This window comes from Telopea speciosissima, chromosome 8, assembly GCF_018873765.1.
Source record: "Telopea speciosissima isolate NSW1024214 ecotype Mountain lineage chromosome 8, Tspe_v1, whole genome shotgun sequence".
Taxonomy (NCBI): domain Eukaryota; kingdom Viridiplantae; phylum Streptophyta; class Magnoliopsida; order Proteales; family Proteaceae; genus Telopea; species Telopea speciosissima.
Genome location: NC_057923.1, coordinates 13185444 through 13213337, shown reverse-complemented (window position 1 = coordinate 13213337; position 27894 = coordinate 13185444). Strand labels below are relative to the sequence as shown.

Genomic DNA, 27894 nt, shown 5'->3' with positions numbered 1-27894 from the left:
GCTCAGGAAGTCGAAGCCTCTTCATTTCAGACACAGAGATCGGAGCCGACGAAGTCACACCATCTCAATTGTTGTCGTTTCTTCCAAGGTGTTTTTTCGCATAGTCATGCTCGACTTTCCCAGGATATTCAAATAATGCGAAAACGTATTAGAGATGTTGTTCGATTCTCGTTTATTCGTTGGCACCTGGAAATCCAGATCCCCTCTGCGAGCCTGATCTGATCTCTGATCTCCCCAGTTTCCAATCGATGGCGGGCGCCGCCTCGGCGCTCTTCCTTCTTGACATCAAAGGTCGCGTTCTGGTGTGGCGTGATTACAGAGGCGATGTCTCCGCAGTTCAGGCGGAGCGATTCTTCACGAAGTTCATCGAGAAAGAGGTGAGCCGATGTGCGAATCCGGTTTACCTAGGGTTTCTTTTGGTATTTTTAGGTTGTGGTTGCATATAATGAGTTTTTTTCTCACAATGGTTGGGGTTGGATTTGGAAAGCATCCTCCTGAAATTCCAAGTCTGAAGACTTTTTAAAAAAAAAAAGAAAAAGTTTCACACTTTGGTTTTTAAATTGAATGTTGTTCGTGCAAATTTTACATTCCAAATCTAGCTGTCGTGAATTTGATTTGCATTATTCAGTTTTATATTTTTCCCATTATGGAGACAGTTTGGTAGTTTCAACCCCTTTCAAATGCTTGAAAGGAAGTAACTGAACTTCATGTGGTTATGTTTCATTAGTTTTCTCTTGATCTATTTCAGGGAGATCAGTCTCAAGATCCAGTCGTGTACGATAATGGCGTTTCTTATATGTTCATACAACACAACAATGTTTACCTAATGACGGCATCGAGACAGAACTGCAATGCTGCTAGTCATCTTCTCTTTTTACACCGTGTAGTCAATGTAAGATCATGATGATTATATTTCCATGCTATTGGTTTTGTGGTTTCTTTAAATGAGAGGGAGTTGAAAATTACTAATTGGGGTTTATTTTTTGATGGATTACATGATGACATCCTGAGTTATATGATTATATCCTTGGCAGGTATTCAAGCATTATTTTGAGGAGTTAGAAGAGGAATCACTAAGAGATAATTTTGTGGTTGTGGTAAGGGGATGTCTGAATTATAATAGGTGGCTTACTCTGGTGGAAAGCACTGAAAGAAGAAAATTATAGTCTATGAAACCATGATAGTTTATATACTTTGTATGAGGTCATTCTGATGTGGTCCGGTTTTTGGCAGTATGAGTTACTGGATGAAATGATGGACTTCGGTTACCCTCAGTATACGGAAGCTAAAATTTTGAGCGAGTTTATCAAGACTGATGCATACAGGATGGAAGTCACCCAGCGGCCTCCCATGGCTGTAACAAATGCTGTTTCTTGGCGCAGTGAAGGGATACGGTACAAGAAGAATGAAGTAGGTTTGTTTATATGTGAGTTTTATCATGCTTTAAAATGGAAGATGATACCTTACAAAAGCTTCTTTTCTTGTCTGATCAGGTGTTCTTGGATGTGGTAGAAAGCGTCAATATACTTGTCAATAGCAATGGGCAAATAATTCGGTCAGACGTTGTCGGTGCGTTAAAGATGTGGACATATCTGAGGTGTGTTTGTCAATCCACCTTTGTATTTATTTTCATGAGATTTGCTTAAGGTTCAGAAATTGTCGATCATTGGAGGATCTTGTGCAAAAACTTGTGATCAATGACATACTATTATTGTCAGCGTAATGACATTTGAATAATAAATCTACACATTTTCAAGTGATATCAGCATCAAAATGGTATTGGCCTTTCTAGTTCGTCTCCCAAAGAGAATAGAAGGGACTATGTTATATGCTGTGTTGGTTTCAAAGAAACCGGGAACAAGGAAAAGAAGAAGAGAATATAGAATATTTACACTATATGGTTGAATGTTAAAAGTCATAATAACTCACTAAGTAGTAGGAGTGACAGCAATGCAAACTGATATATAATTCCAATACCAATCTTATTATGTTGCAACTAGTATATTTATTTATTATTATTTTATACTAATTTGACAGCAATAGAATTCATTGATTTTAATAGATTAATGCGATAATAGAATTTACTACAGTTATTATATTGTAATATATATCACTTTGGGTCTTTTTATTTGTTTTGACTTTTGATGAATAACAGAATAATGTTTTCGATATGAAAATAGCATTTCATGAAGCCCAACACTACTAGAAAATATAGAGCTAGAGGAAAAACAACAAAACACCTAAATCTATCCGACAATGGTAGAAGAGCCAGACCTCTACCCACCTAAAGTTTTAAGAATTGAGATTGGATTGGCTGGATTGGCCAATTCGGATTGGAATTGATAGAGGCTGATCTCGATTTCCACCAATCAGAAGTGGACGAGAAGCGGATCTAGTAATTTAGGCCAATCCATCTGATTCCATTAAAAAAATCATGTGTCAACATGATGGACACATGTCACCGTCATGTGATTAAAAAGAAAAAGAAAAAGGGGAACTGGAGCTAGCCGAAGGAGGAGGAGGGGAAGAAAGGAGGAAGGGGGAGGGAGAGGGAATATAGAGAGGGCGGGGAGAAGAGGAAAAGGGGAGGGGAGAGAGAAACAGAGAGGGGGGGGGGGGAGTTTGTGAAGACTCAAAGGAAAGAGATTCAATGCAACTAATAACACACTTGGTGAAGATACAAAGAGTTTTGGGAGACTCAAGAGTCAAGAGCTCGGTTGTCGAGAACAATGGCAACTCCAGGTTAAGCGTGCATTAATTGCTCGCCTTTCTTGGCATCAAGAATTGGTTGCCCTGCACCTTCTCCGGTTCTCTGAGTGAAGCTCTGTAACCCTAACCCCATTTTTTCATGAAAATTAACAATTACTTCCTCCCCATTGCAAGGTGCAATTGTACAACCCATTCCTAAAGTTTAATGAGTTTTTTTATTCTATTTCTTCTTTCGCTTGCTCCCCCTTCCTCTCTTCAGGGCACCAAAAAGAGACCTCTCCCTTCGTGCTCATGAGAGAGAGTCATCCGTTTTAAAGCCGATTCAACGGCCTGATCCTCTATAGATCCAAAAAGTGGCTGATCTAGGATCGGATTGGAATTGGTCGGGACCGATCCAGATCTCAATTCCGTTCTTTTAAACCCTGACCCCATACACCTTGCCTAGCCGGCAGGTGATGTAGATCACAAGTCCATATGTACCCGCAGGAGCAAGCCCCAAAACCAGCCCAACAAGATTGTGGGATGCGACTGCTGTGAGAAGCAGCTTGGTCTTATGATGTGGCGAGTTTTTGTTGGTTCGATGGAGCATCACCTAAGGCAGCCCCAGCCCAGAGTGAAGCATGAAGAAAATAAAAGACCAAAACACTGTTCACGTGAACAGTGTCCCAGCCCATATTTTCCTTGTGTGGAGATATTTTTTAGAAGATTGTGTGGGCCCATCAAGTGGGGAAAGATCCCATCCTAATGCTGCCAAAGTTTAGTTTCTATTTTCAGTTTTAGAAAGTTTATTTTATTTTATTTAGGTAGCTTCTAATTTCAGTTTGTTTCTATTTTTGTTTCCTTGCTTGTTTAGAAGGCTGGATCTATAAAGCCTTAGTAGTTTCTATTTTCATATAGTTTCTCTTTTTCATTAGTTGTTTTTTTACTACCTTCTATTTTGGTTTTAGGAAGTTTCTATTTTCTACCTTCTATTTTGTAAGCTTGCCTAAGCTATTAATAGGCCCCTATTGTAAGGAATGATCAGATTTTGAGTAAAGATTTTTCAGGCCTTGTTGCCATCAGTTATGGGAGAAATTCCATGTTTCAATAGCTGGGATAGCTGTGGGTGAGAGACCCAGGCTGAGAGAGCCATTCCCCTACCCCCCCTTCTCTTCTATCGTCTTTATTTCCCTTTCTTTTTCTTCTTCTCTTCTTCTTCTTCTTCATATGTAACAGAAAGATTAAAAAAAAGGAGTTGCAGTTTTAATTTGTTCTTTTCATTGTATTGATCCCGCTGCAATCAATCTCTCACTGGTTTCTCACTGGTTCGAGGTCGACTTTTGCATGTTTTGGTACCGGAGCTAAGGAGAGGCGGCTCAAGATCGATGGTTGTTGCATTCTACTTGCAATTGAAGATTCATCATGCAAGCCTGATTCGATAACTCCACCAACTCGAGGCGAGTGGTTTTTCAAGATGGGGAGAGCTGATGTAGATCACGAGTCCATATGTGCCAGCAGGAACAAGCCCCAAAACCAGCCCAACAAGGTTGTGGGATGCGACTGCTGTGAGAAGCAGCCTGGTCTGATGATGTGGCAAGTTTTTGTTGGTTCGATGGAGCATCACCTCAGGCAGCTCTAGCCCAGAGTGAAGCATGAAGAAAATAAAAGACCAAAACACTATTCACGACACTGTTCACGTGAACAGTGTCACAGCCCATATTTTCCTTGCATGGAGATATTTTTTAGAAGATTTTGTGGGCCCATCAAGTGGAGAAAGATCCCATCCTAATGCTGCCAAAGTTGAGTTTCTATTTTCAGTTTTAGAAAGTTTATTTTATTTCATTTAGGTAGCTTCTAATTTCAGTTTGTTTCTATTTTTTTTTCCTTGCTTGTTTAGAAGGCTGGATCTATAAAGCCTTAGTAGTTTCTATTTTTCATTGGTTGCTATTTTACTACTTTCTATTTTGGTTTTAGGAAGTTTCTGTTTTCTACCTTCTATTTTGTAAGCTTGCCTAAGCTATATTAATAGGTCCCCCCTATTGTAACCAATGATCAGATTTGGAGAAAAGAATTTTCAGGCCTTGTTGCCATCGGTTATGGGAGAAATTCCATGTTTCAACAGCTGGGATAGTGTTGAATAATGTACACCAGAATACCCAATACCCTGGGTATTCTGGTCTTTTTACAGTTTTTTGTTTATGTTTATGTACTGCCTAGTTAAGTCGGCTAAGCTAGGGGTATTATTGTCATTAGGATGTAATCTTTCACATTAAAAAAATAAGGCTTGGTTGATCAATTCGATCATTCAAGCATTCCCATTAATTCTGTTTTGTTTAACATGGCATCAGAGCCAATTCGGATCTAGGTTATGCAAAATTTTCACCACTCTCCCCTTCTTTCCTCTCTTTCTCGATCTCTTTTCTTCTTCTTCTCTCCTTGGTTCTCTCCAGCCTTCTAGGGCAGCACTAATGAGGTGATCATATTATGATCTAGATGCTACCCTGCATCTCACCTCACCATAGATGATTTGATTGCCTTTTTTTCTCGATAGTTGCTGCCTCCTATCTTCTGCGATTTTTTTTGGGACTACTTCAACTCTTTGAAAATCAACCGTATCAGTTTGGGATATTGATTGTTCACTTTGTAGCTCCACTAGCAGGCCTCTGGACAGCATTTATCAAGTTCCATCATCGACAATTGAAGACCTACAAGTTACAGCCTTTGTTCTCCCTACATCGATCTCAACTGTTAGGGTTTTTGAAAACAAACCCTGACGCTATATTGATCTTAGGGTTTCAGCTGTTCGATTGAGGAGATTTTTTTAAGGTAGATTCCCCCCTATCCTATTGGTGCACTCGACCTCAATTTCAGCCTCATCTGTTGCGGATTTTTGAAGATCTCAAATTTTCAAGTTTTTTGATCGATTTTGCCCATATCGATCTGTTCTTTGCTTGACTGGCTGCATCCTGACTGGATCTGATATTACCACTGCTACTTCTGGAGGAGATGGTCAGTCTAGGACTGAATTTCTTCCATATGCTGCTGCTATTAAGCTTGATCGTACCAATTACCTCATGTGGGCTAGATCTCTCTCTTTAACTATGGCTGGCAGAGGACTTACTGGCCATCTTACTGGCACCTCTATACAGCGCCCCCTGATGAGGGCCCCCTTCGGGATTGTTGGACTGCTAATGATGTGATGGTTATGTCCTACATATTGAACTCCATGCAACCGGATCTCTGTAGTCACTATCTTCTCTTTGAAATAGCCACACAAATATGGACTGTTGCCAAGGAAATTTATGGATAGTTGGGGAATGATGCTCAAGTTTATGAGATCCGGAAGACACTCCACACCACTACCCAGAAGGAGTTGTTTGTCTCTAAATATTATGCTGCCCTCAAGAGCTTATGGCAACAATTGGATCACTACTCTCGTTTCCAGCCTTCTACAGCTGCCGACATTGCTGCCTATCAGAAATATGTGGACCAGATTCGTGTCTATGATTTTTTGGCTGTTCTTAATGCTGAATTTGATCCAATTCGTGTGCAAGTTCTTGGTAGGGTTCCTTTTCCAACATTGGAGCATGCCTTTGCTTATGTTCATATTGAAGAGACACGCCGGACTGCTATGATGTTGACTCCTACGGTTGAGAGATCAGTTTTACTAGCTGCTGGTCCCAACCCTATTCCTACCTCTGAGAGTACTGCTTCGGCAAAAGAGCCTGTAAAACGTGACCATTGCAACAAACCATATCACACCAAGGCTACTTCCTGGAAATTACATGGGAAGCCTGCTGATTTTGATGCCAAATGTGGTTGTGGTAAAACTAAAAACAAGGCTAATCACACTGAAAGTGTAGCTACAACCCCCACTGCTGAAAATGGTCTCTCCCAGGAAGAATTACAAGCTTTCAGGCGTATGCTATAGACTTCCGCTGCCCCCACTACATCTCTTCCTGTCAGTTACTCTACTCCATCAGGTTCTTGTGCATTGGTTGTCTCCACTCCATGGATCATAGATTCCGGTGCCACTGATCACATGACAGGTTCTTCTAGCCTTTTTCATACCTATTCTCCTACTTCAGTCAAGGATAAAGTCAAAGTGGCTGATGGATCCCTCTCATCGGTTCCGGGAAAGGATCCATTAGTTGCTCCCCTTCTCTTACCTTGTCTTTTGTTTTGCATATCCCCAATTTCACTACTAATCTTCTCTCTATTAGTAGTATTACAAAAAATCTGAATTGCAAAGTGACTTTTTTTCCAACTCATTGTGTTTTTCAGAAATTGGAGTCGGAGAAGATGATTGGATCGGGTAAAGTGCATGATGGATTGTACCTGCTTGATGGTGGACATCTTGCTACACAAGCATTACCTTCTCAACTATGTCAGCCTGCTTCTTTCTCCTCTGAGTTACACCAATGGCATTGTAGACTAGGACACCCCCCTTGGGAACTTTATCCCATTTATTTCCAGCATTAGTTAAACATTGTAATAAGGAAGAATTTTTTGTGAGGCTTGTGTCTTGGCAAACAAACACGTTCAACATATCCTATTTCTAATAATAGGTCTTCTTCCTTAGTTCCATTGATTCGTACTGATGTGTGGGTTCCTTCTCCCAAAGTTTCTATTTCTGGTCATAGGTGGTTTGTCACTTTCATAGACTGTTATTCCCGATCCACACAAAAAATGAAGTTTTTTCCTGTTTTCAGCATTTTCATAAGATAGTCCAGACCTAATTTAATGCCACTCTAAAAGTCTTGAGAAGTGACAATGGCACATAGTATATGGAAGGTCAGTTCCAAAAATACCTTGCTGCCCATGGGATTTTACATCAGACCAGTTGTGTTGATGCTCCAGCTCAGAATGGTGTGGCTGAGGGAAAAAGTCACCATCTCTTGGAGGTGGCTCGAGCACTTATGTTTGCTCGACATGTTCCATCTTTTTATTGGGAAGATGCTGTCCTCACTGCGGCTTATTTGATTAATAGGCTGCCTAGTCGGGTTCTTGGCTCCAAGTCCCCTGTCGAGCTATTGTATGGCTCTTCTTCTTTTATTGTTCCCCCTAGGGTGTTTGGCTGCGTTTGTTATGCCAGGGATACTAGGTCCCCTGGTAAACTTGAGCCCCGTAGTCTTAGCTGCATTTTCTTAGGTTACTCTGCTACCCAAAAGGGGTACAAGTGCTATTATCCTCCTGCCCGACGTACCCTGGCAAGTATGGATGTTGTTTTTCATGAGATTGTCTCTTATTATTTGTCCCCACTTCTTTAGGGGGAGAGTGTTAGTGAAGATCTGCTGGCCATAAAACCTCCTCTTTCGTATGTTCATAATGAGTCTGTTCTTGTTCCTCCTACTCCTAGTCCTCCCTCTATCTCAGGGGAGAGGTTCCTATATAGGGGGAGACCACCACAGATAATGTTGACATTCCTATTCAGGGGGAGATAACTCCAGTCCAGAAAACCATTAGTGAATTTCAGAGGAGGATTAATGATTCTAAGGTGCAGACTTATACTAGGAAATATAAGCAGCTTCAATCCACTACAGTACTAAGTATCCATCCAGTTGCCAAACCTGGATCCAGAACTTGCTTCTCCACTTGGTAATACTTCTTCTCTTGATCTACCTATTGCTGTTCGCAAAGGTGTCAGGGCTTGCACTAAGCACCCTATATCCCATGTTGTTTCCTATGACTCCCTTTCTCCATCTTTTCGTGCTTTTGTTTCTTCTGTTCGTATTCCTAACAATTGGCAGGAAGCTCTATCAGATGGAAAGTGGAAGGCAGCAATGATGGAAGAAATAGAAGCTCTGAAAAAAATGACACATGGGAGCTTGTGGTTCCTCCACCAGGGAAAAGGATTGTTGGTTGCAAGTGGGTGTTTGTAGTGAAACAGAAGGTGGATGACACTGTGGATAGATATAAGGTACGACTCGTGGCAAAGGGGTTCACTCAGACATACGGGATTGATTATCAGGAGACCTTTGCCCTTGTTGCAAAGCTGAATACTGTTCGGGTTTTGCTATCTTGTGCAATCAATTTTAGATGGGATTTATAACAGCTGGATGTGAAGAATGCTTTCCTTAATGGAAAACTGGATGAGGAGGTGTATATGGACATTCCACTAGGGTTCATGTGTGACAAAAACCAAGGCAAAGTGTGTAAATTGAAGCATGCACTTTATGGTTTGAAGCAATCACCTCGAGCATGGTTTGGCCGATTTCACAAGGCCATGGTTTCTGTGGGCTATAAACAGAGTAATGCTGATCACACTCTTTTTATAAAGAGGGTTGGTAAAAAACTCATTATTCTTATAATCTATGTTGATGATATTGTGGTTATTGGCAATGATGGTGATGAGATCAGCCGGCTGAAGACCTTTCTTGGACAGGAATTTGAGATTAAAGATCTAGGAAAGCTGAGGTACTTTCTTTGGATTGAAGTTGCCAGATCTTCTAAGGGCATCTTTCTCTTCTAAAAGAAGTATGTCCTAGATTTATTGGCTGAAACTAGTTTGTTAGGATGTCACCCTTCAGATACTCCTATAGATGCTAATGTTTGTCTCAAAGAAAAGGAAGGTGAACCTGTTGATAAAGGCCGGTACCAAAGACTTGTAGGGAAGTTGATTTATCTTTTGCACACACGTCCTGACATTGCTGTTGCTATGAGTACTGTGAGTCAGTTTATGCATGATCCCTACTCTTCCCATATGGAGGTTGTTCTTTGTATTCTTCACTACTTGAAGTCAGCTCTTGGGAAAGGCATTCTCTTGTCTCCTCATGATCACCTACGGATAGAAGCATACACTGATGCTGATTGGGTTGGTTCTCCGGATCGCAAGTCTATCTTTGGGTATTGTTCTTTTGTAGGTGGTAATCTTGTCGCTTGGCGTAGCAAGAAGCAGAATGTGATGGCTCATTCTAGTGCTGAAGCAGAATTTCGTGCTATGGCACAAGGCATTTGTGAGTTGCTCTGGCTGAAAGGTTTGCTACAAGAACTTGGTGTTCCTATCCATCTCCCTATGATGTTGTACTGTGACGACAAGGCTGCAATTAGCATTGCACATAACCCGGTACAACATTATCATGCCAAGCATGTTGAAGTGGATAGACATTTCATCAAGGAAAAATTGGAAGAAGGGCTGATTTGTGTTCCTTTTGTGAAGTCTACTGATCAGCTTGCTGATATATTCACCAAGGGACTGTCTAGAAAGAAGTTTCATCTTAATTTAGTCAAGTTGGGCATGATTGACATTTTTGCTCCAACTTGAGGGGTAGTGTTGAATAATGTACACCAGAATACTGTGGGGGTATTCTGGTCTTTTTATAGTTTTATGTTTATCTTTATGTACTGCCTAGTTAAGTCGGTTAAGCTAGGGGTATTATTGTCATTAGGATGTAATCTTTCATATTATAAATATAAGGCTTGGTTGATCAATTCGATCATTCAAGCATTCCCATTAATTATGTTTTGTTTAACAGATAGCTGTGGATGAGAGACCCAAGCTAAGAGAGCCATTCCCCTACCCCCCCGCCCCCTTCTCTTCTATCTTCTCTATATCCCTTTCTCTTCTTCTTCTCATCTTTTTTATGTTCTTCATATGTAACAAAAAGGGAGCAATAAAAAAAAAGAGGTGCAGTTTTAATTTGTTCTTTTCATTGTATTGTATTGATACTGCTGCAATCGACCTCTCACTGGTTTGTCACTGGTTTGAGGTCAACTTTTTCATTAGTAGGTCTGCTACATCATTGGTGATCTAGGCTTTCAGCTAAATGAGCAATTCATCTGGGAACGAGAAATCTAATTTGCTTTAAAAAAGTGCAAATCTCAGTGGAACCTGAAAATTGGAGTTCATCTAGGCATTGACTGTTGCTGAATCTCTTTCTCCTACTCCATTCCCACCTGAAGTAGCTTCATATTGAATTCATGGATAAAGAACTTGGTGCCGACCTAGGTTTCGACCAGCCAGAAACAGAATTTTGGTCGAAACTGGTCGAAACTTGGTATTTTTTCCCAGCCAACTTGAGTAGGTGGTTTCGAGGCCTAGAACTGAGTTTTTTCTTTGGTTTTTTTTGGGCAGCCTATTTTTGACATTAAAAACACAATGCAATTCAAATAAAATAAGAAGAAAGAAGAAGAGAGGAAGAAGAAGAGGGGAGAAATAGAAGAGAATTGCTGCAACAGTTTAGGAGTCACAGCCTTAAGATCGACTGCCCCCAAACCTTCAATATATATTAATTTAATTCAAACACACAATAGGGTAAACCCAAAAGACCAAAACACCCCTGTGGGAGAAGTCGTGAATTAGTTCTAGCGCTAATTCACGACTCCCTCCCCCTTCTACGATAACTTCTAACACTCCCCCTCAAGCTAGAGCATATATGTTAATTATGCCCAGCGTGTTACAAATATAATCTACTCTCACACTCCCCAAAGACTTTGTAAACAAATCAGCAAGTTGCTCCCCAGTTCGAACATGACGAGGAGAGATAATCCCTTGTTGTAGCTTTTCACGGATAAAATGACGGTCAACCTCAATGTGTTTTGTCCTCTCATGAAACACAGGATTAGTAGAGATATGAATGGCAGCCTGATTGTCACACCACAATAACATAGGAGAATCATCAACAAACCCAAGTTCTACCATCAACTGTTTAAGCCACATTAGTTCACAAGTGCCATGTGCCATAGCACGATACTCCGACTCTGCACTGGACCGAGCTACAACGGTCTGTTTCTTGCTCTTCCATGAGACAAGATTTCCTCCAACAAACACAGTAACCTGAAGTGGATCTTCGATCAATTGGAGACCCTGCCCAGTCAGCATCAGTAAAGCCTTCAACCCTCCCATGACCATGATCAGAATACAGGAGACCACGGCCTGGAGCTTTCTTGATATAGCGCAAAACTCTTATAACTGCATCCCAATGAGACGTCCGAGGAGAGGACGTAAACTGACTCAGTACACTGGCAGGAAAAGAGATATCAGGCCTAGTCACAGTCAAATAGTTGAGTTTCCCTACCAGCCGCCGATACTTCTCTGGATCATCAAGGATGTCACCACAATCAGCCACTAATTTCAAATTAGGATCCATAGGAGTATCCAAAGGTTTAGACCCCAGTAACCCTGTCTCCGAAAGCAAGTCAAGTACATACTTGCGCTGAGAGATCAAAATTCCTTTCCCTAATTGGGCTACCTCAATACCCAAGAAAGATTTCAGACATCCCAGATCCTTAGTCTGAAATTGCTGTCCCAAATGTGTCTTCAAGCTCTCAATACCTGAAGAATCATCTCCTGTGATAACAATGTCATCTACATACACTACCAAAAATATCCTCCCTGCATCAGAACACCGGAAGAACACCGAATGATCACTCTCAGATCGAGTCAGTCCACACTGCAACACAACTTCAGTAAACCGGCCAAACCATGCCCGTGGTGACTGTTTCAGCTCATACAACGATTTCTTCAGTCGACACACCTTACCTGACTCCCCCTGAGCAACAAAACCAGGAGGTTGCTCCATATATACCTCCTTATGGAGATCACCATGTAAGAAGGCATTCTTGACATCCAACTGATACAAAGGCCAATGATGGGTAGCAGCCAAAGAGAGAAATATGCGAACCGAAGTAAGTTTTGCAACAGGAGAAAAAGTATCTAGATAGTCTATACCATAGACTTGGGCATAGTCCTTAGCAACAAGATGGGCCTTCAACCTAGCCACAGACCCATCAGGATTAACTTTCACCACAAAGATCCACCGGTAACCAATTGCGGTCTTACCAGAGGGTAAAGAAACAAGGTCCCATGTCTGATTTTCCTGTAGCGCAGACAATTCCTCAGTCATAGCAGCCCTCCACCCAGGGTCAGACATGGCTTCGACAACAGACTTAGGAATAGGATGACTCTCAATAGTGGACAGATAAGCAACAAAATTAGAGGACAAACCAGAATAGGACACAAAGTTAGAGATAGGATGTTGGGTACAACTCCAAACACCCTTACGGACAGCAATAGGAACATCCAAATCAGAAATAACAGGAGCAGGAGATGAAGGGGAAGTACCTATTGGAGGATCCGGATCTGGAGGCGAAGAAGACGTGGTAGAGGGAGCGAACCGTTTGCGATATTTGTTAAGGGCTGAAATACGAGTTGTCGGCTTGTTAGAAGAGCGACGATGAAACACAGCAGGTGGCTTAGCAGGAGGTGGCGCTGCTGGCAAAAAATCCTGCTAGAGAGAAGATTGCTCGACAACATAGAGTGGCAGATCATCGTCCAAATCTGAAGAAGGCAGCAAAGACTCAACAAATGGAGTGGACTCAAAGAAATTGACATCAGCAGTAACAAAGTATTTCTTCAAAGCAAAAGAGTAGCAACGATAACCCTTTTGAGTTTTAGAATACCCCACAAAAAGACATTTAAGAGCCCTGGGATCCAATTTCGAGCGACCAGGACGATGATCCCGAATAAAACAAACACTCCCAAAAACCCGAGGAGGTAAAGCAAACAAAGGCTGCGAAGGAAACAATAAAGAATATGGAATACTCCCACACAAAACCGAAGAAGGTAGACGATTAATAAGATAACAGGCTGTCAAAACAGCATCAGCACAAAAATTTTTAGCCACTTTCATCTCAAACAAAAGAGAGCGAGTAACCTCCATTAAATGCCTGTTTTTCCTTTCGGCCACACCATTTTGTTGTGGTGTGTCCGCACAAGAAGACTGATGAATAATGTCATGCTGAACCATAAATGAAGAAAAAGGAGCAGAAAAGTATTCTTTAGCATTATCACTACGAAGAACTTTTAACGAAGTTTGAAACTGATTCTGAATTTCAAGAACGAAAGCACAAAAAATGGAGAATAACTCAGAACGATTTTTCATTAAATAAATCCAGGTAACTCTGAAATAATCATCAACAAATGTAACAAAGTAACGAAAGCCTAACTGAGAAACAACCGGACAAGGGCCCCAAATATCAGAATGAACAAGTGCAAAAGGGGGGGCAGCCCGTTTATTGACTCTAGGGGGATAACTCACACGATGAAGTTTCCCAAACTGACATGACTCACAATTAAGACTAGAGAAAGACTTAAAACGACTATCCAAAATTCGCAAACTCTCCAATGAAGGATGACCCAAACGACAATGAATCTGATGAGGAAGCGCCACACTCGAACATGCCACAACTGATGTGTCTTCAAGCATATACAACCCCCCCAGATTCCTGGCCTCTACCAATCGTCTTCTTCGACTTGAGATCCTGAAATACACAATAGCCAGGGAAAAAAGTGACAAAGCAATTATGAGATTTGGTAAACTTATGAACAGATAACAAATTAAAGGGAAACTTAGGTAAATAAGAAACAAATGATAAGGATAAACATGAGGTAGCTTGCACAGTGCCATTACCCCGAACTTGAGCTAAAGACCCATCAGCTAACACTACATTGGAAGAAGACTCACAAAATGAGGAAAAAATACCTGGAACCCCAATCATGTGATTTGAAGTACCTGAATCAATGATCCAGGGACGAGAAGTGGAGGAGAGGCATGCAGTAGCATTACTTGTCTGAATCAGAGTGGCAGAGGAGAACTGAGATGACTGGGAATTCTGAAACTGAGTAAAGCGCTCATAATCTTCATCAGACATCGTCACAGTCTTACCCTTGGACTTGGAAGAAGAGGAAACACCCGACTCACTGCTGGCTGAGTTAGCAAATTGAGGTGGCTTACCATGTAGTTTCCAACAAAAGCGTTGAATGGGGCCAGGCTTGCCACAATGATGACAGGTCTGCACCTGTCCAGAAGTCTCTGAAGCACCACTCGAGGGGGCTTTACTAGCACTAGTCCCACGACCCCTACCACCACCACCATTACCTTACCCTCCTGTAGGACCACGGTTTGGTGGAAAAGAAGCAAGAGCAGAATTTTCAGCAGTGGTGGTCTCTTGGCTGCTCTCACGGGAAGCACGTAAAACTCGAGAAAAAGTGTCAGAAAGAGTGGTGACCTTATCCCCACCAAGTATTTGAGACCTCACCGACTCAAACTCCTTACGAAGTCCACCCAAAAATACCATAACAGCCAGCTGTTCGCGCTGATTTTGCATTGCCTGTACATCCGATGAGATAGGAAGGACTGAATTGAGCTCCTCATACAAACGTTTGAAGTCAGCAAAATATTGGGTAACATTGAGATTCTTTTGCTCCACTTTATAGAACGCCTGTGACAAATCATATATACGAGACAGGTTATCTTGTCCAAAGTATAGGACATTCAAATATTCCCATAGGTCCTTAACTGTATCAATATGAGTCACCAAATCTGCAATCTGATTTTCCATAGAATTTAACATCTGGCTCAAAATCCTGGCATCAACAGTGTCCCATGTGGTATCTCCATCAGGTTTTGATTTAGTTAAATGATCCTGTTGATCACGGCCACTCAAAGCTAATCTAACAACCTTCTTCCATTGCTGGAAATTTGATATGCCTTCTAATTTGTGATCAGTAATACGATGAGAAGCTGAGATTTCAGCCACGGTAGTCTTGGTTTCAACCATTCTCACAAGCCACAGGGACAGCCAACAAATGGGTCACCAATTAAAATAAAAATCGTGACTCTCCTCCAAAAACATAGACCAACTCACCATAAAAGATCACTGCTCAACATTCTTCATCACAAAACACAAACAAATCAGACCTAGTTCTTCATATAAACTCAAACTAGTCCCTAGACATGCATAAAAAACAGCTTAGGGTGCTGTACCCCTTCCAACGAGAGCCTGAAAAAACCTACAAACCAATCAATTTGTCGACGCAGATTACAGCCACTGTAGAACCTCGATCAAACAGAGAAAGACTGATATTTGTAAGTGCAGATCAGTCCCTATCGATCCAACTCTGATACCATGAAACAAAATAAGAAGAAAGAAGAAGAGGGGAGAAATAGAAGAGAATTGCTGCAACAGTTTAGGAGTCACAGCCTTAAGATCGACAGCCCCCAAACCTTCAATATATATTAATTTAATTCAAACTCACAATAGGGTAAACCCAAAAGACCAAAACACTCCTGTGCGAGAAGTCGTGAATTAGTTCTAGCGCTAATTCACGACTCCCCCCCCCCTTCTACGATAACTTCTAACAGCAATAACTATTTTCCATAGTTATCGATGCCTTGGCGTCTAGGCTCCGCGGACGCTTTGGTCCGCCTTGTTGGTGTCGCCTTGCCCAGCACTTGAGCCATCCCCATATCCATGTTGCAGAAGATGCATCATGGCCACTCCCATAACCAAATGAAGTGGAAGATCCACCATGAACCGGTGCTCTTGAAAGATGGTCCACCAACATATCCACCATATGGTCCATACCCAGCATGTGATGCTGATTCGACGCTCTTAAAGCCACTATCATAATGTTGTGCTGGACTGGGGATCTCTATTATGAAGGATGGCGGACCAATGCCCAGATCCTCTAGTCTCCCCCAAGCTCATGGCTTCCATAGTGCAAGACAAGCTCGATATATCCATTCCACATGCCTCATCAGTAGGTCCGAACCGCTTACGAGGACCTCAACTGTAACCTCTTGAGGTATGTGCACCATGATCATAACCTTGTGTTGCATGAGTAAACTGAGTCTCCCCTATGGATCTGGCTGTGGATCTCGCTCTGGCTCCTAAATCATCTAGTCCTCATCGCGTAAGGATGCCAATCTGGCATTATCATCATAATACTCACTAGTACCACACTTACTACCATCACCACCACCACCACCACCACCACCACAACCATCATCATCATCATCATCATCATCATGGCCCTGAGTCTGGGTAGTTGGTTGAGTGGCATCTGAGGAATGAAACTACTCATCATCATCAACTCTACTACTACCAGGGTGTACCTCAAATGGACGTGAGGTCTGTTAATGAACTTTGCCCTCTGTTGCCATATACTCATCAACATCAGCACACATTTGTGAAGCAATCTTGTTGTTGGGCCGACCCCCAACCTCGTCTAATAAAGGCGTCTAATAAAGGTTTACCTCGATCCTTGACCAACTCATAAAGGGAATTCTCATTATTTTCATAAACTTGGAATATTTTTGCTAACTCGATTGGGCTTGTATCGTGTTCCATGCCAAGTCATATGTGCTCCTCTCTCAATCTCATATTATAGTGCACATAGACCAAGTCCTCAAGCCTCTTAACACCCAATCGGTTCCGCCTGTTGGAGTGTATGAGATTGAACGTACTCCAGTTATGCTCGCACCTAGTGGCGGAACATGTATGGGAAAGCAGTCTAACTGCTATCTTGGATAGGTTGGGTGAATCTCTCATATTGCAACCACCATTTAGTTGCAAAAGAGCATTAAAGAATATTGTTAGGTAATAGTGAATAAGGGTACATAGTTAAATTGAATAGAAAGACTAAGGTGATTGGACCAACTAGGAGCAGTGCCATTCCGAGCAGCTGTTGCCACTGTCCAACCGACACTCCCAGTGGCTTCCCTAAAAGCTTTCATCTGTTTCCATTTCAATTGTTGGTACCAGTGTTAGCATCAATATCAAAAGGTATAGTTGCATAAGTTTTTACCTACTAAACAATAGCTGATTCTCACCTCGCCGTTGATAACCCCTTGTTTAGTTGGATTTGGCTCAAACCTAGCTACCATTGCATGAATTGCATCTATAAAATCTTGTCTCATCCCAAGTCTATGTTTGTAGTGGTACTTAGGATTTAGATAGCATGCTGAACACAATGCAAAGTACCATAATAAGAAACTAAATGACAATCACAAATTGACAAGTTGAATTGAAGTTAATCAAGTAATAACTGACCAACCTTATGTAGTGGATGCATGAGCTGCCTCTCCTATCATACCTTGATAATCTGAATAAACTTTGTATTACCCCCTTCTATAAACTCTCAACCTGCATCTTCATAATATCAATAGCTGCCCACAAGTGTGGTAAGGTGGTCTTCTTCTATTTGTCTACTATTTTCAACACGGTGACAACTGGGTCTAAGATCTTTACAACATTCTTGAGATCATCCAAGTATTTGTCACTAGGAATAGTGGCATGGGCTGTCCGACCTCCACAAGAACTAGACTCCTTCCAGTTAAATCATTCCTCAAAAGCAAACAACGACCCAAGTCCAGCCTTCTTCATCTCGAAGCTTTGAAGGGCAATCCAATTAGTTGCAAAACGTGTAATTCTTGGCCTCACTAAGTCACCACCACACATGCTCCTCAACATTTGCATGGCAAATCCATGATTATAGATGTAGGTGGTCACTTGTCTTGCCTTCTCTACTACCCCTTTCACAAGTTTCAAATTGCCCTTGTCCTTCAACATGAGATCGATGCAGTGGGTTGTACATGGTGTCCAGAAGAGTCTGTACCTAGAATTGTTCCCAAGTTTTTCCCCTGCCTATCTTAAAATTGCTCTCATTGTCAGTAACAACATGTACCACATTATCCACTCCGACATCCTTCACCATTTCTTTCAACAACTTGTAAATATATTTTGTATCCTATTTTTCCTTGGATGCATCAATAGACTTGAGGAACACAGTCCTCCCGTCACAATTTAACATGAAGTTGATGATGGACTGTCTAGTGGTCCAGTCCAACCACCACACAGCATAGTCACTCCATGATGCTCCCACATTGGCTTCAACTCATTAATGTACTCCATCAAGTCTTCCTTGTGGTGGGGCAAGTAAACATTATACTTCTCATATGGTGATAATATGGTCCTTGGGTGACATTGGCTGGAATGCTATGCAGCTATGGTAGAAAGCCTACTTGAAGAAAGCAACCCCACTTTCTCCTTCACATTGTCCACATCTGTTTCAATCTCTTTCGTTTAAACTCTGGTCTTGGAAAGAGTGCAAGATCCGTCTGAAGGACCTCAACAACTGGGTTATGGGCTGGGGTTGGAGCTCGTAGGGCTGGGTCTGGTTCTGGGGTCCTCACACTCTGGTTCCTCCTGAATGGAATTTTTGGCTATCTATGTCTCAACTCTCAATCCCCTCCTCCGCGGTTGCTCTAGCTCTTGCTCATCTCTAGCCTGTCTAGATGAACCAGCTCCCTTGGCCATCTGTAACCTTCTCTCTTGCTCAATCTTAAATTGCTCTCTGCTTTGCATCCTTGCCCTCCTCATTTGTGTAGCCTCTACCGTTGTTCCTACATCATCAAACTCATCTGGCTCATCACTGTCGTAATCCTGCTCCCCTAACTCAGGATATGTGTCTAGACATGCTTCATCAAACTCATTCCTGGATGCCCTCTTCTGCCTCCTAGATTCTACTCCACCTCTCAGATACGCTGCCATAGCTATCTTTATCTCACTTGGCACATTAGGGCAGCATGTGACATTCCTATGTCCACCTGCAAGATGCCACTTCAAACTAGTGGCTCCACCTTACAATATTTACTTCCTACATTAATTACATTCTGATTTTTTCTTGTCTGTTGAAAGGGGTCTCCCATGCAGGCATGCATTGTTCCCCATTATGCAATACTGGTTTTTACCAACCTGTTGCAACAAGAACACTACAAATATGACTCCTAAACAACAATAAAGCATATTCTAAATTTCCCCTAAAGTATGCTATTTATTTCATTTTTAAAATTAATTTAATAATTATTAAATAATTAATTAACATAATTTAATTGAAGAACATTACATTACTAATCAAATACAGCTGAAAACATATTGAATATACATATAGAAATTGTACAAAAAAATTGATTTTTGGGAAGAAAATACTTGTTACCTTTGAGATTTAAGCTTCAAAATCTCTTCTAGGAAACTTGATACAACTTGTAGATGCACAAAATGTAGCTTAGATTCGAAGTTGAGAGAAGAAATCAGAGTTTTCGGCCCAAAAGGTCACTCCCAGTGTCGAAACTGTCGGCTCTGGTATCTCTCGGTTGAAACTGCTCGAAATGAGCATAAGTCGACCGAGGTAAGTGACCTTATAAAAGGGTTCGACCATGGTTCGACACTGTTTTGGTTGAAGCAGTGGTCTCGGTCGAAACATTGTCGAATTTAAAGTCGAGGATCAACTCATCTCAATTGGCTGTGAAACCGAGTTGTCTCGGTCGAAAACTGTAGTTCTGACTGAGTTCTTCTTCCATATATGTCCCTGGAACTGTTTGTCTGTTCAGTACCAGATCTGAGAAGCCCTCCCTGTTCTGACGGTCTCAGATTGCCCATAGAGCCATGAAATTTAGCTTCACTATTCATTTGGTTGGAGGTGGGGACACATATTCTGTATCTTTTGCCTGGGCACTCCAGAGCTCATTATATTATATTGTGGAAGGAATGCATTTAAAGAGCGGATCCACCATGTGCCACCTTCAGTTTCACCCTCTCAATAACAACTATATGTGATTAGTACTCATCTTGGAACAACCATGCATTTCTCTCTTCCCACAACATCTGAAGACCTACCAATAATCTTTGGGAAAAGTCCAATTCAGGTTAAAGACTGATAGCATATAACTTTTGTTAATATTAACAATATTAATGCTGGCAATTTTATTTAGATGTTTTATGTCTTTTAGGTTCACTAGAATGCAGTTCTAGGAGTTCGTAATAAATGTTCATTTATTGGTGGTGTTGACTAATCCATAGCTAGACTGCGATTGTAATTGAACTCAGAAAAAGACTGCATTATCGAATGAGAAATGCCTTCGATGTGCTTATTATTGGCACTTTGTTGAAAGTCTTTCTTATGTGATGTAGATCAAAGCATGAAGAAAAAGAGGACCAAAATAGAATGCAGCCAGCCCATCAAATTATGATGGGCCGCACAAATCTTGGACTGTTTAACCCAGTGCTATGGAGAGTGGAACATGCACACCTGATTGGTATAGTGAATCTTCGGAGGACTTATGGTGGTTTAGGAGCGCAGCGGACTTTTATGATCATTAAAGTTTGGAATTCTTTATGTTATTTACCTTTGGATTTCATAGTGAGGTGATAAGGTTACTTTGGTAACATCTTGTGGTTGTTTAATGGTCCTAAAATTAAAGTATGGTGTTAGAGAGTTAGTTATGTGAACCAGTCACAAGTGATAACCAGTCCACAAGAGGATAGCAAACTTCAGGTCCAGCAACAGTAAATACTTCGATCGGTTCTCAGATTTGTAGAAAATTTTAGAACAATAAAATAAAAAACAAGAAATCGAAGAAGAGAAGAAGATAGGGTAGTCTCTCTCAGACTCGGGTCTCTCACCCATGGCCTCTCACTGTATTTTGATCTCTCACCATACTCTCTCGCAGAGCAAAGCACAAAGCTATGTTTTTTTTCCCAATCTCATTAATCAAATTTGTGTACAAGGCTGTAGCCCCCTTGCAAACTTATATAGAAGATTCAAAAACAGACTCAAAACACTAAAAATTGAAGGCCTAACCCAATCCTTAACTAATAAGGTAACATAAACTGACTAAGAAACTAAAATAATGAAAGAAATTTACTCAAAATAGGACTCTAACTAACGAATGAAGTAAATCCCGTTTTCCTACTTTCTACCCCTATTTTAAGCCCATTAAATTTTCCCATCACAAAGAAAACACATGGGATCAAAGGCCCAACACATATATAACCCAACCTAAAGCATATTTCCAATAAAATAAGCCCTGTAGATGACTTATGTGTATTAGTTAGAAAAGAAATAATTTATATTAGGCTGTGTATAGTGTCATGAATGTTGCTTTTCTCTATCACCTTAAGGGAGCATGGATGTGTTTTCTGGTTTATCTGCCATGTGGCCGCTTGTGTTGGCTCTTAAGTTTCATAGACATGTTGTCTATTCATGATATAAACATAAGTTTATTTCCATCCAATCAGACATTACTTTGTGTCAGATTAATGCTTGGATGTTGTTTTAAACAGTCAACTCTGTTTGAAGTACAGGTACAGGTACTGTTGAGAATTTTTTTTCTCTCCTAATAAATTTGGTATTCATAGGGAAAAAAATTTGCAGAAATTATTCTTTGTTTATTACAAAGTCATTATTCAGTTAAAAAGAGACACCATGCCTGATGGGCAATATATGTGAGATAGGTCAATGAGTCCAGATTTGAAAAGTAGCCTGTTTGGAGAATAACACATCTATCCATTGGACAGAATGACCAAAGCATCACTTCTTGTTCATCTTTTTCTTTTTTAGTTGCATTACAAGCCGTTGGGCTTATGGTGCTAAGATAGGTGATAACTAATGTAGTCCTAGATAGGTAGGAGACCTACTAGGAGCCAAACAACAGGATCAAATAAAAAAAGGGGCTGCTGGTTCGAATGGACAGCACTAGGATTTAGGTCAATTCCTAGGGTTAGGGTTGGATATTGGGAAAGGGGTTTATAGGGTATTAATGGGCAGGTCTAGGGGGTCAATATGGTATAAAAATAATAGGATTTGGGAAGGTTTTAAAATTCTGCAGTTCTGGACAGAATTGTGTTGCAGGTTTTGGGTTTTAATGGAGTGAAGGAATGGAGGGGATAAAGTGGGAGTTTGGGGCTGAAACTTGGATGGAGTGTCAACAATGATGTAAGGGATGTATGCTGAAAGTTTGGTTTGAAACTGATGGACAGATTTGGAGTTATGGAGGTTTCCTAGTAGAAGTAGGAGAGAGGGGTAAAACTGTAATTTCAGACAATCGGCTGGGTGGATGGTGCTGAAATTTGAATCGAGTCTCTCTTAGGATTTGAGAAAGACTTGATCAAATTTTTAGCAGATTCTAATGGTTAGATTTGGCTGGGCAGAATTCTCACGAAAATCACCTTGTATGTGACCTTCTAGAAGGAAGAAGAATAGTTGCAGAATTTCTTACTTGTTACAGGTCTTCAATGGCAACAACTTTGAAGATGAACAATGGGGTCTCCCGATCTTCACAATGCAAGGAGATAAGTAGCAGCCCTCCCGATCTTCACGATGCAAGGAGTCGATTGGAGATCCACCAATCCCTTCAACCTTGATATTACTCACAAGGCAACCTTGATATTACTCACAAGGCACACTCACGATGGAGCAAAGGCAGCAACAAAGGCAGCAAGCATAAAGCTAATTTTTATTAATCAAATTCGTCTCCAATGCTGGCCTCCCTTACAAACTTATATAGAAGACTCAAAAATAGACTTAGACACTAAAAAGGAATGGCCTAACCTTATCCCTAACCTATTAGGCAACTTAAACTGACTAGGAAACTCAAATAGACTCAAAATAGAGTCCTAATGACTTAAAACAACTTAAACTACTTAAAATAAAGAAGATTCCCTAGTAGCCAATAGGATATAAGAACCTGTTAGCCAATAGGATCACTTCACTTAAATTAGACCAATTGAACCAATTGGATGCAACCAATTTAAACCGGTTCAATTAAAAACACAAAATAAAAACTAAATATTGGGCTAATCCCGTATGCAACCTATATACCCCTATTTCAGGCTCACTAAAGTGGCCTAATACATAGAAAACCCTTGGGAACAAAGGCCCAACATATATATATCCCAACCCTACACTTATTCCCAATGAAACAAGCCCTATTTGATGATGAATCTGCATCAATAACTGTTTCAAAATATCTCCTTTTTCCTTTAGTAAATGTTTACTTTGGAAGAATATGAACTCTAAGAACTTTACAGACTAACTAAGCTACATCTGTTGCAGTGGTATGCCTGAATGTAAGCTTGGGCTCAATGACAGAGTATTATTGGAGGCTCAAGGTAGAACAACAAAGGGCAAAGCCATTGATCTGGATGATATCAAATTTCACCAGTATGTGCCTTAAATCTTTACTGTACTCCATTGGCAGTTGTTCAGAAGAGTCGGGTGTATTTACTTATTCAGCCAGTGGGTGACATTCTCACTATTACTTTGTATTCTAACAGCTCTCTTATGGTTTAGGTGTGTACGTTTGGCCCGATTTGAAAATGATAGGACAATATCTTTCATTCCCCCAGATGGATCTTTTGATCTAATGACTTACAGGCTCAGTACTCAGGTTTATATCATGCTTCCTGCCATTCTGAGCCAATTTGGGCCAGTTCTTGTTGTATCCATTGATCCAGATAAGAGTGCTTTCTATCAGGTTGATTTATGTGCTTTCAGGTAAAGCCATTGATCTGGGTGGAGGCTCAAGTAGAAAGGCATTCAAAAAGTCGTATAGAGATCATGGTAAAAGCCCGGAGCCAGTTCAAAGAGCGTAGGTATATTTCTTCAGTTTGGTTATGATCACTTGGTTAACCCTATCAGTAGCTCACACAGTCACACAGAGTTGATTGAGAAGACAAATGACGGAAATTATTTATTTTGTTCATGATTTACTTGCACAGCACTGCCACAAATGTTGAAATTGAGCTGCCGGTGCCATCTGATGCAACAAATCCTAATGTTCGGACTTCTATGGGTTCTGCTGCTTATGCACCTGAAAATGATGCATTGGTCTGGAAAATAAAATCTTTTCCAGGTGGCAAGGTACAATTGTCTTTATGTATCCTTACCATTTCCAGCTAGCGACTATCGATTCCTGTTGTTAGTATTTGCTGTTAATAGTTATTGATTGGGATTGGCCATGCATAGTGTTGTCCGTGTGGTTACAATTTAAGAAGCATTGACATTGTTTGTGCATTGTGTAGGAGTACATGTTAAGGGCAGAATTTAGGCTTCCCAGTATAACTGCTGAAGAAACTATTCCAGAGAGAAAAGCTCCCGTCCGTGTGAAGTTTGAGATACCTTATTTCACAGTCTCAGGAATACAGGTGTGCCTGATGTTCTTCTCTCTTTATTATGGTAATGAATAATTGGTTGCTTGTGTGGCTTGCAGTGTTTGATGCTTTAAGTTAACAAAATAACTTGTCGTCACCCCAACAAGCATATTACAAAACCCGGTGCCTTAAGCAAAGGCCATGGACAGCCAATAGCAGTTTTATTGAAGTCTGGTAATTATATTGTTTTGAGTAATATCTTGTACTCTGGTTAAAATTTTGAAAGAAAGTGTCCTGTAAATTGGAGTAGATTTATGTTTTAAATGGTCCTGTTGTGTCCACTCACCATAGCTCCACACCTGCATTGTTAACTATTAGTATAAAAAAGAAAGCTTATTAATCTCCCCTCTCCCAACCCTAAAAAGGTTAAAAGGGTCAGAAATAAAATCTCTCTTTTTGACACATAACTAAGGGCATTGAAGATGAAGACCACCGATTTGGTGGGGGCTAAGCTGGCAAATATGGATGATTTTAGATTGCCACCCTTGCTGCCTCATGTAAGATTACTTTTGATTGGAATAATGAAGCCGCAAGAGGAAGAATCAAAAGTAGTGAGGGTACCGTTCACATAGGCTGTAGTGGATTTTTTGTTCTTGTGGGGGTCCACATATGGAACCCAGTTAGGTTTTTTTGTTAGTAATTACCATGAGAAGTAATTTGGATTTAGGTTTTATTTTTAATTTTTTTATTTCGATAAGTAGATGATAATATTTATTTAAAATTATTCTGTTTTCATTGTCTGATAATTATTTCAGTTTCTTCTAGTAGCAGTAGATTTGTAATTAAGTAGAAAGCTGGCTGGGGTTAGAAATTTGAATTCCCTAGGGGTTTTTTGTTTTTAAATAAACAGTTGAGGGTTGGAGTCTGCTTGGCAGCAGTCATTTCTATGTTTTCTAGTTATTCTTTTGAACTTTATTCTATTTTAATTTTTTTTTCGTTTTTTCATTGTAGGATCAAATCATATTTTTTATAGGAGTTGGGTTACTTATGTGGAGTTTCGAATAGGGCTGTGCATGAGCTTATTTTATGTTAAAAAAAGACTGAGTTATTGCTTCAGTTGTTCCAGTCATGTGCATTGTTGTTGAGGCATTGTGCCTAGGCGACAAATCCCTTGAAGCCCAAGGCAACTGGTCACCTCATATGCTCAGGCACCGATGCCCAAAACATGATTATCTTGTCTTCCACTAGTTAAAATTTCGGTCTTCATTTCTACCTTATATGCTCAGGCACCCATACCGATATGTTCTATATTTTGACCCCTTATAACCATACATTATATATTTACATTTATAAGATGACATATGGCACTTGCCAAGGCGTCACCTATGTGTCAAGGGATCTGGCCACCATTATGGCTCTCTGTGGTGCCATGACAACTATGGCCATGTGGATGCGTGGTGAATGTGGAGTCCTATGTATTTCTCTGTTTGCAGCGACTGATACACACCTCACAACAAGCCCAAATTTGCTTTATCTGAACCATTAAATTCCGTCTTTTGGCAATCCTGGTGCTACAAGGAATTCTAGTTTTCCATAACAGCACCTATTCTCTTTCCTATTTTCTCTTGCAAATTAGCATTAGTGCAGTTTTATCATTGACTCTTTGAGATATGCTTCCTTTTGAGATATCCTAATCTTGCACCGATTCTGTATAGTTCCTTGCTAGACTGGCTGTAGGAAGTTCTTACTCCTAGAATATTATCTGGTGTTTGTCAGTATGCTGATGTTTGTTGCTCACAGGTTTTTCGTGTAGATCTTTAAAGATGAGTTAATCTTGGGTTATATTCTGAGAAATCATGTTTCTTGTGTCACAATGAGTTTATGACCTCAAATAGAGCTGATTGGGGGGCAAGGATCCATGTAGCTGACCCAATTTAGTTGGGATAAGGCTGAGTAGTTGATGTTATTCTGGAACCATTCTACAAACTATCAGAATGGATGGCTGGCTAGTTTCAATGCATCCAAACAGTTGGTTGCCGATCTCTAGGAATGATAATACCCATTGCGGCTTGGATTGCCAGCTGCTAGATGTACCTACTCTTCATTTTTAACAGGAGAGGTCCACTGTACTTGCCTTGGATCATCAACCCAGAAGTTGTTTCAACGTCAAACTCCCTTGCTTTGGAAGTAGCTATACTAGTCTCAACTTCTAGTTTTTTGTTTATTTGCTTCACAACCTCATGTTTAACAGTCCATCTGTAACGCATTTTGTCTTTAAAATCCTTTTGTAATTCAAAATGCAATTGCTATGAGATGGGTGGTATACCTTACGTCTTATTTACCCATTATGTAAGGATGAGGTTTTTCTTTGACATCCATGATAGCATTCTCTGATAGGCATATATTCTTGTAGGTCCGTTACCTAAAGATTATTGAGAAGAGTGGTTACCAGGCTCTTCCATGGGTGAGATACATAACAATGGCTGGCGAATACGAGCTGAGACTTGTTTGAAAGGCCTTTCTATTGCTGCTTTCTGACCAAGCAACATATTTTATGGGCTACCATTATCTTGAATGGAAGTTGCAAATGATTTCAGGGAGACCCTCTTCAGATGTCACTAATGCATTCCTGTACCCTTGGTATGTTCAGCATGAGCTTGTTCTAGCATTCTTCTCTTTACCTTTTTGGTGGTTGTGTTTTGTAACAGTTGTTTGTAAGGGTGCAATGGCTACCCAAAAATGTTTGTTCATCCATTTTTGCCAGAATTAACAATCATTAATTGGAAATTAAATGAGGGCTAAGTTCTTATTGATTTGCATCCTTGCTTTTTGGAAGAGATCAGTGCAAACCAAGTGAAACTATTAACTGAGTTTTTAACTTAAATCATCTTTTCTATTATCAACATTTATATTATATGCTTTATGGTTTATGGCAGTAGTGCTTGGAGTTTTGAGGCCCGACCAGACCATGAGAAAAATCATGGGATCTAGGCTTTCTCTGATCATGACCCTTTCAAGTTTCAATATCACTGTGTAATCTGTTGGATAGTGTACCATAAGTCTGAAACTCTGGATCCTCTGCACGGGTACACCAAAGAGGATATGTCTGATCCAAGGGAAAAAAATCCACCAATTCCCTGAAAAGGCACTGCGGTGGATAAAAATCCTCTCGAATTCTTTAATTAGGTGGTGTTGTACAGTGTTATATTCACAGCGCAACATGTGGCACAAATTGATTGTGTGGATGAAAATGTTCTGCACCATTTCATGAATCTCCAACCTGTTTTGGCTACGAGATCCTCTTAACCGGATGAGAAAGTAAGCCCAAATCTCTGAAAAAAAAAGAGCATAGAAAGGAGAGGGCTTTCAAATAGCAGATTACCCCCTCTGTTCACCTCCTTCTTTGACGGCGCTGCCAGAGCAGATTCCACATGATGATTGACAGGGTGGTCTGCTGCTACTGCGGTTGTTGACCCTGAACCCTTGGGCTTA

The 27894-nt window shown here is 40.6% G+C and overlaps 1 protein-coding gene across 2 annotated transcripts; it reads left to right on the top strand.

Moving 5' to 3' along the window:
• Positions 1-25: 25 nt before the first annotated feature.
• On the top strand, positions 26-27219 carry LOC122671610 (AP-1 complex subunit mu-2-like). 2 transcript variants are annotated; one of them, XM_043868934.1, is made up of 11 exons: positions 29-377; positions 749-892; positions 1035-1097; positions 1234-1410; positions 1494-1597; positions 23366-23473; positions 23603-23699; positions 23807-23904; positions 24031-24172; positions 24334-24456; positions 26816-27219. In XM_043868934.1, the coding sequence occupies exons 1-11, from the start codon at positions 249-251 to the stop codon at positions 26912-26914; spliced, it is 1284 nt and encodes a 427-aa protein (XP_043724869.1). In that variant the 5' UTR covers positions 29-248; the 3' UTR covers positions 26915-27219. The 2 variants fall into 2 exon arrangements, with proteins under 2 accessions (XP_043724870.1, XP_043724869.1); XM_043868935.1 differs by lacking the exon at positions 24334-24456 and having other exon boundaries at positions 26-377.
• The last annotated feature ends 675 nt before the right edge of the window (positions 27220-27894 follow it).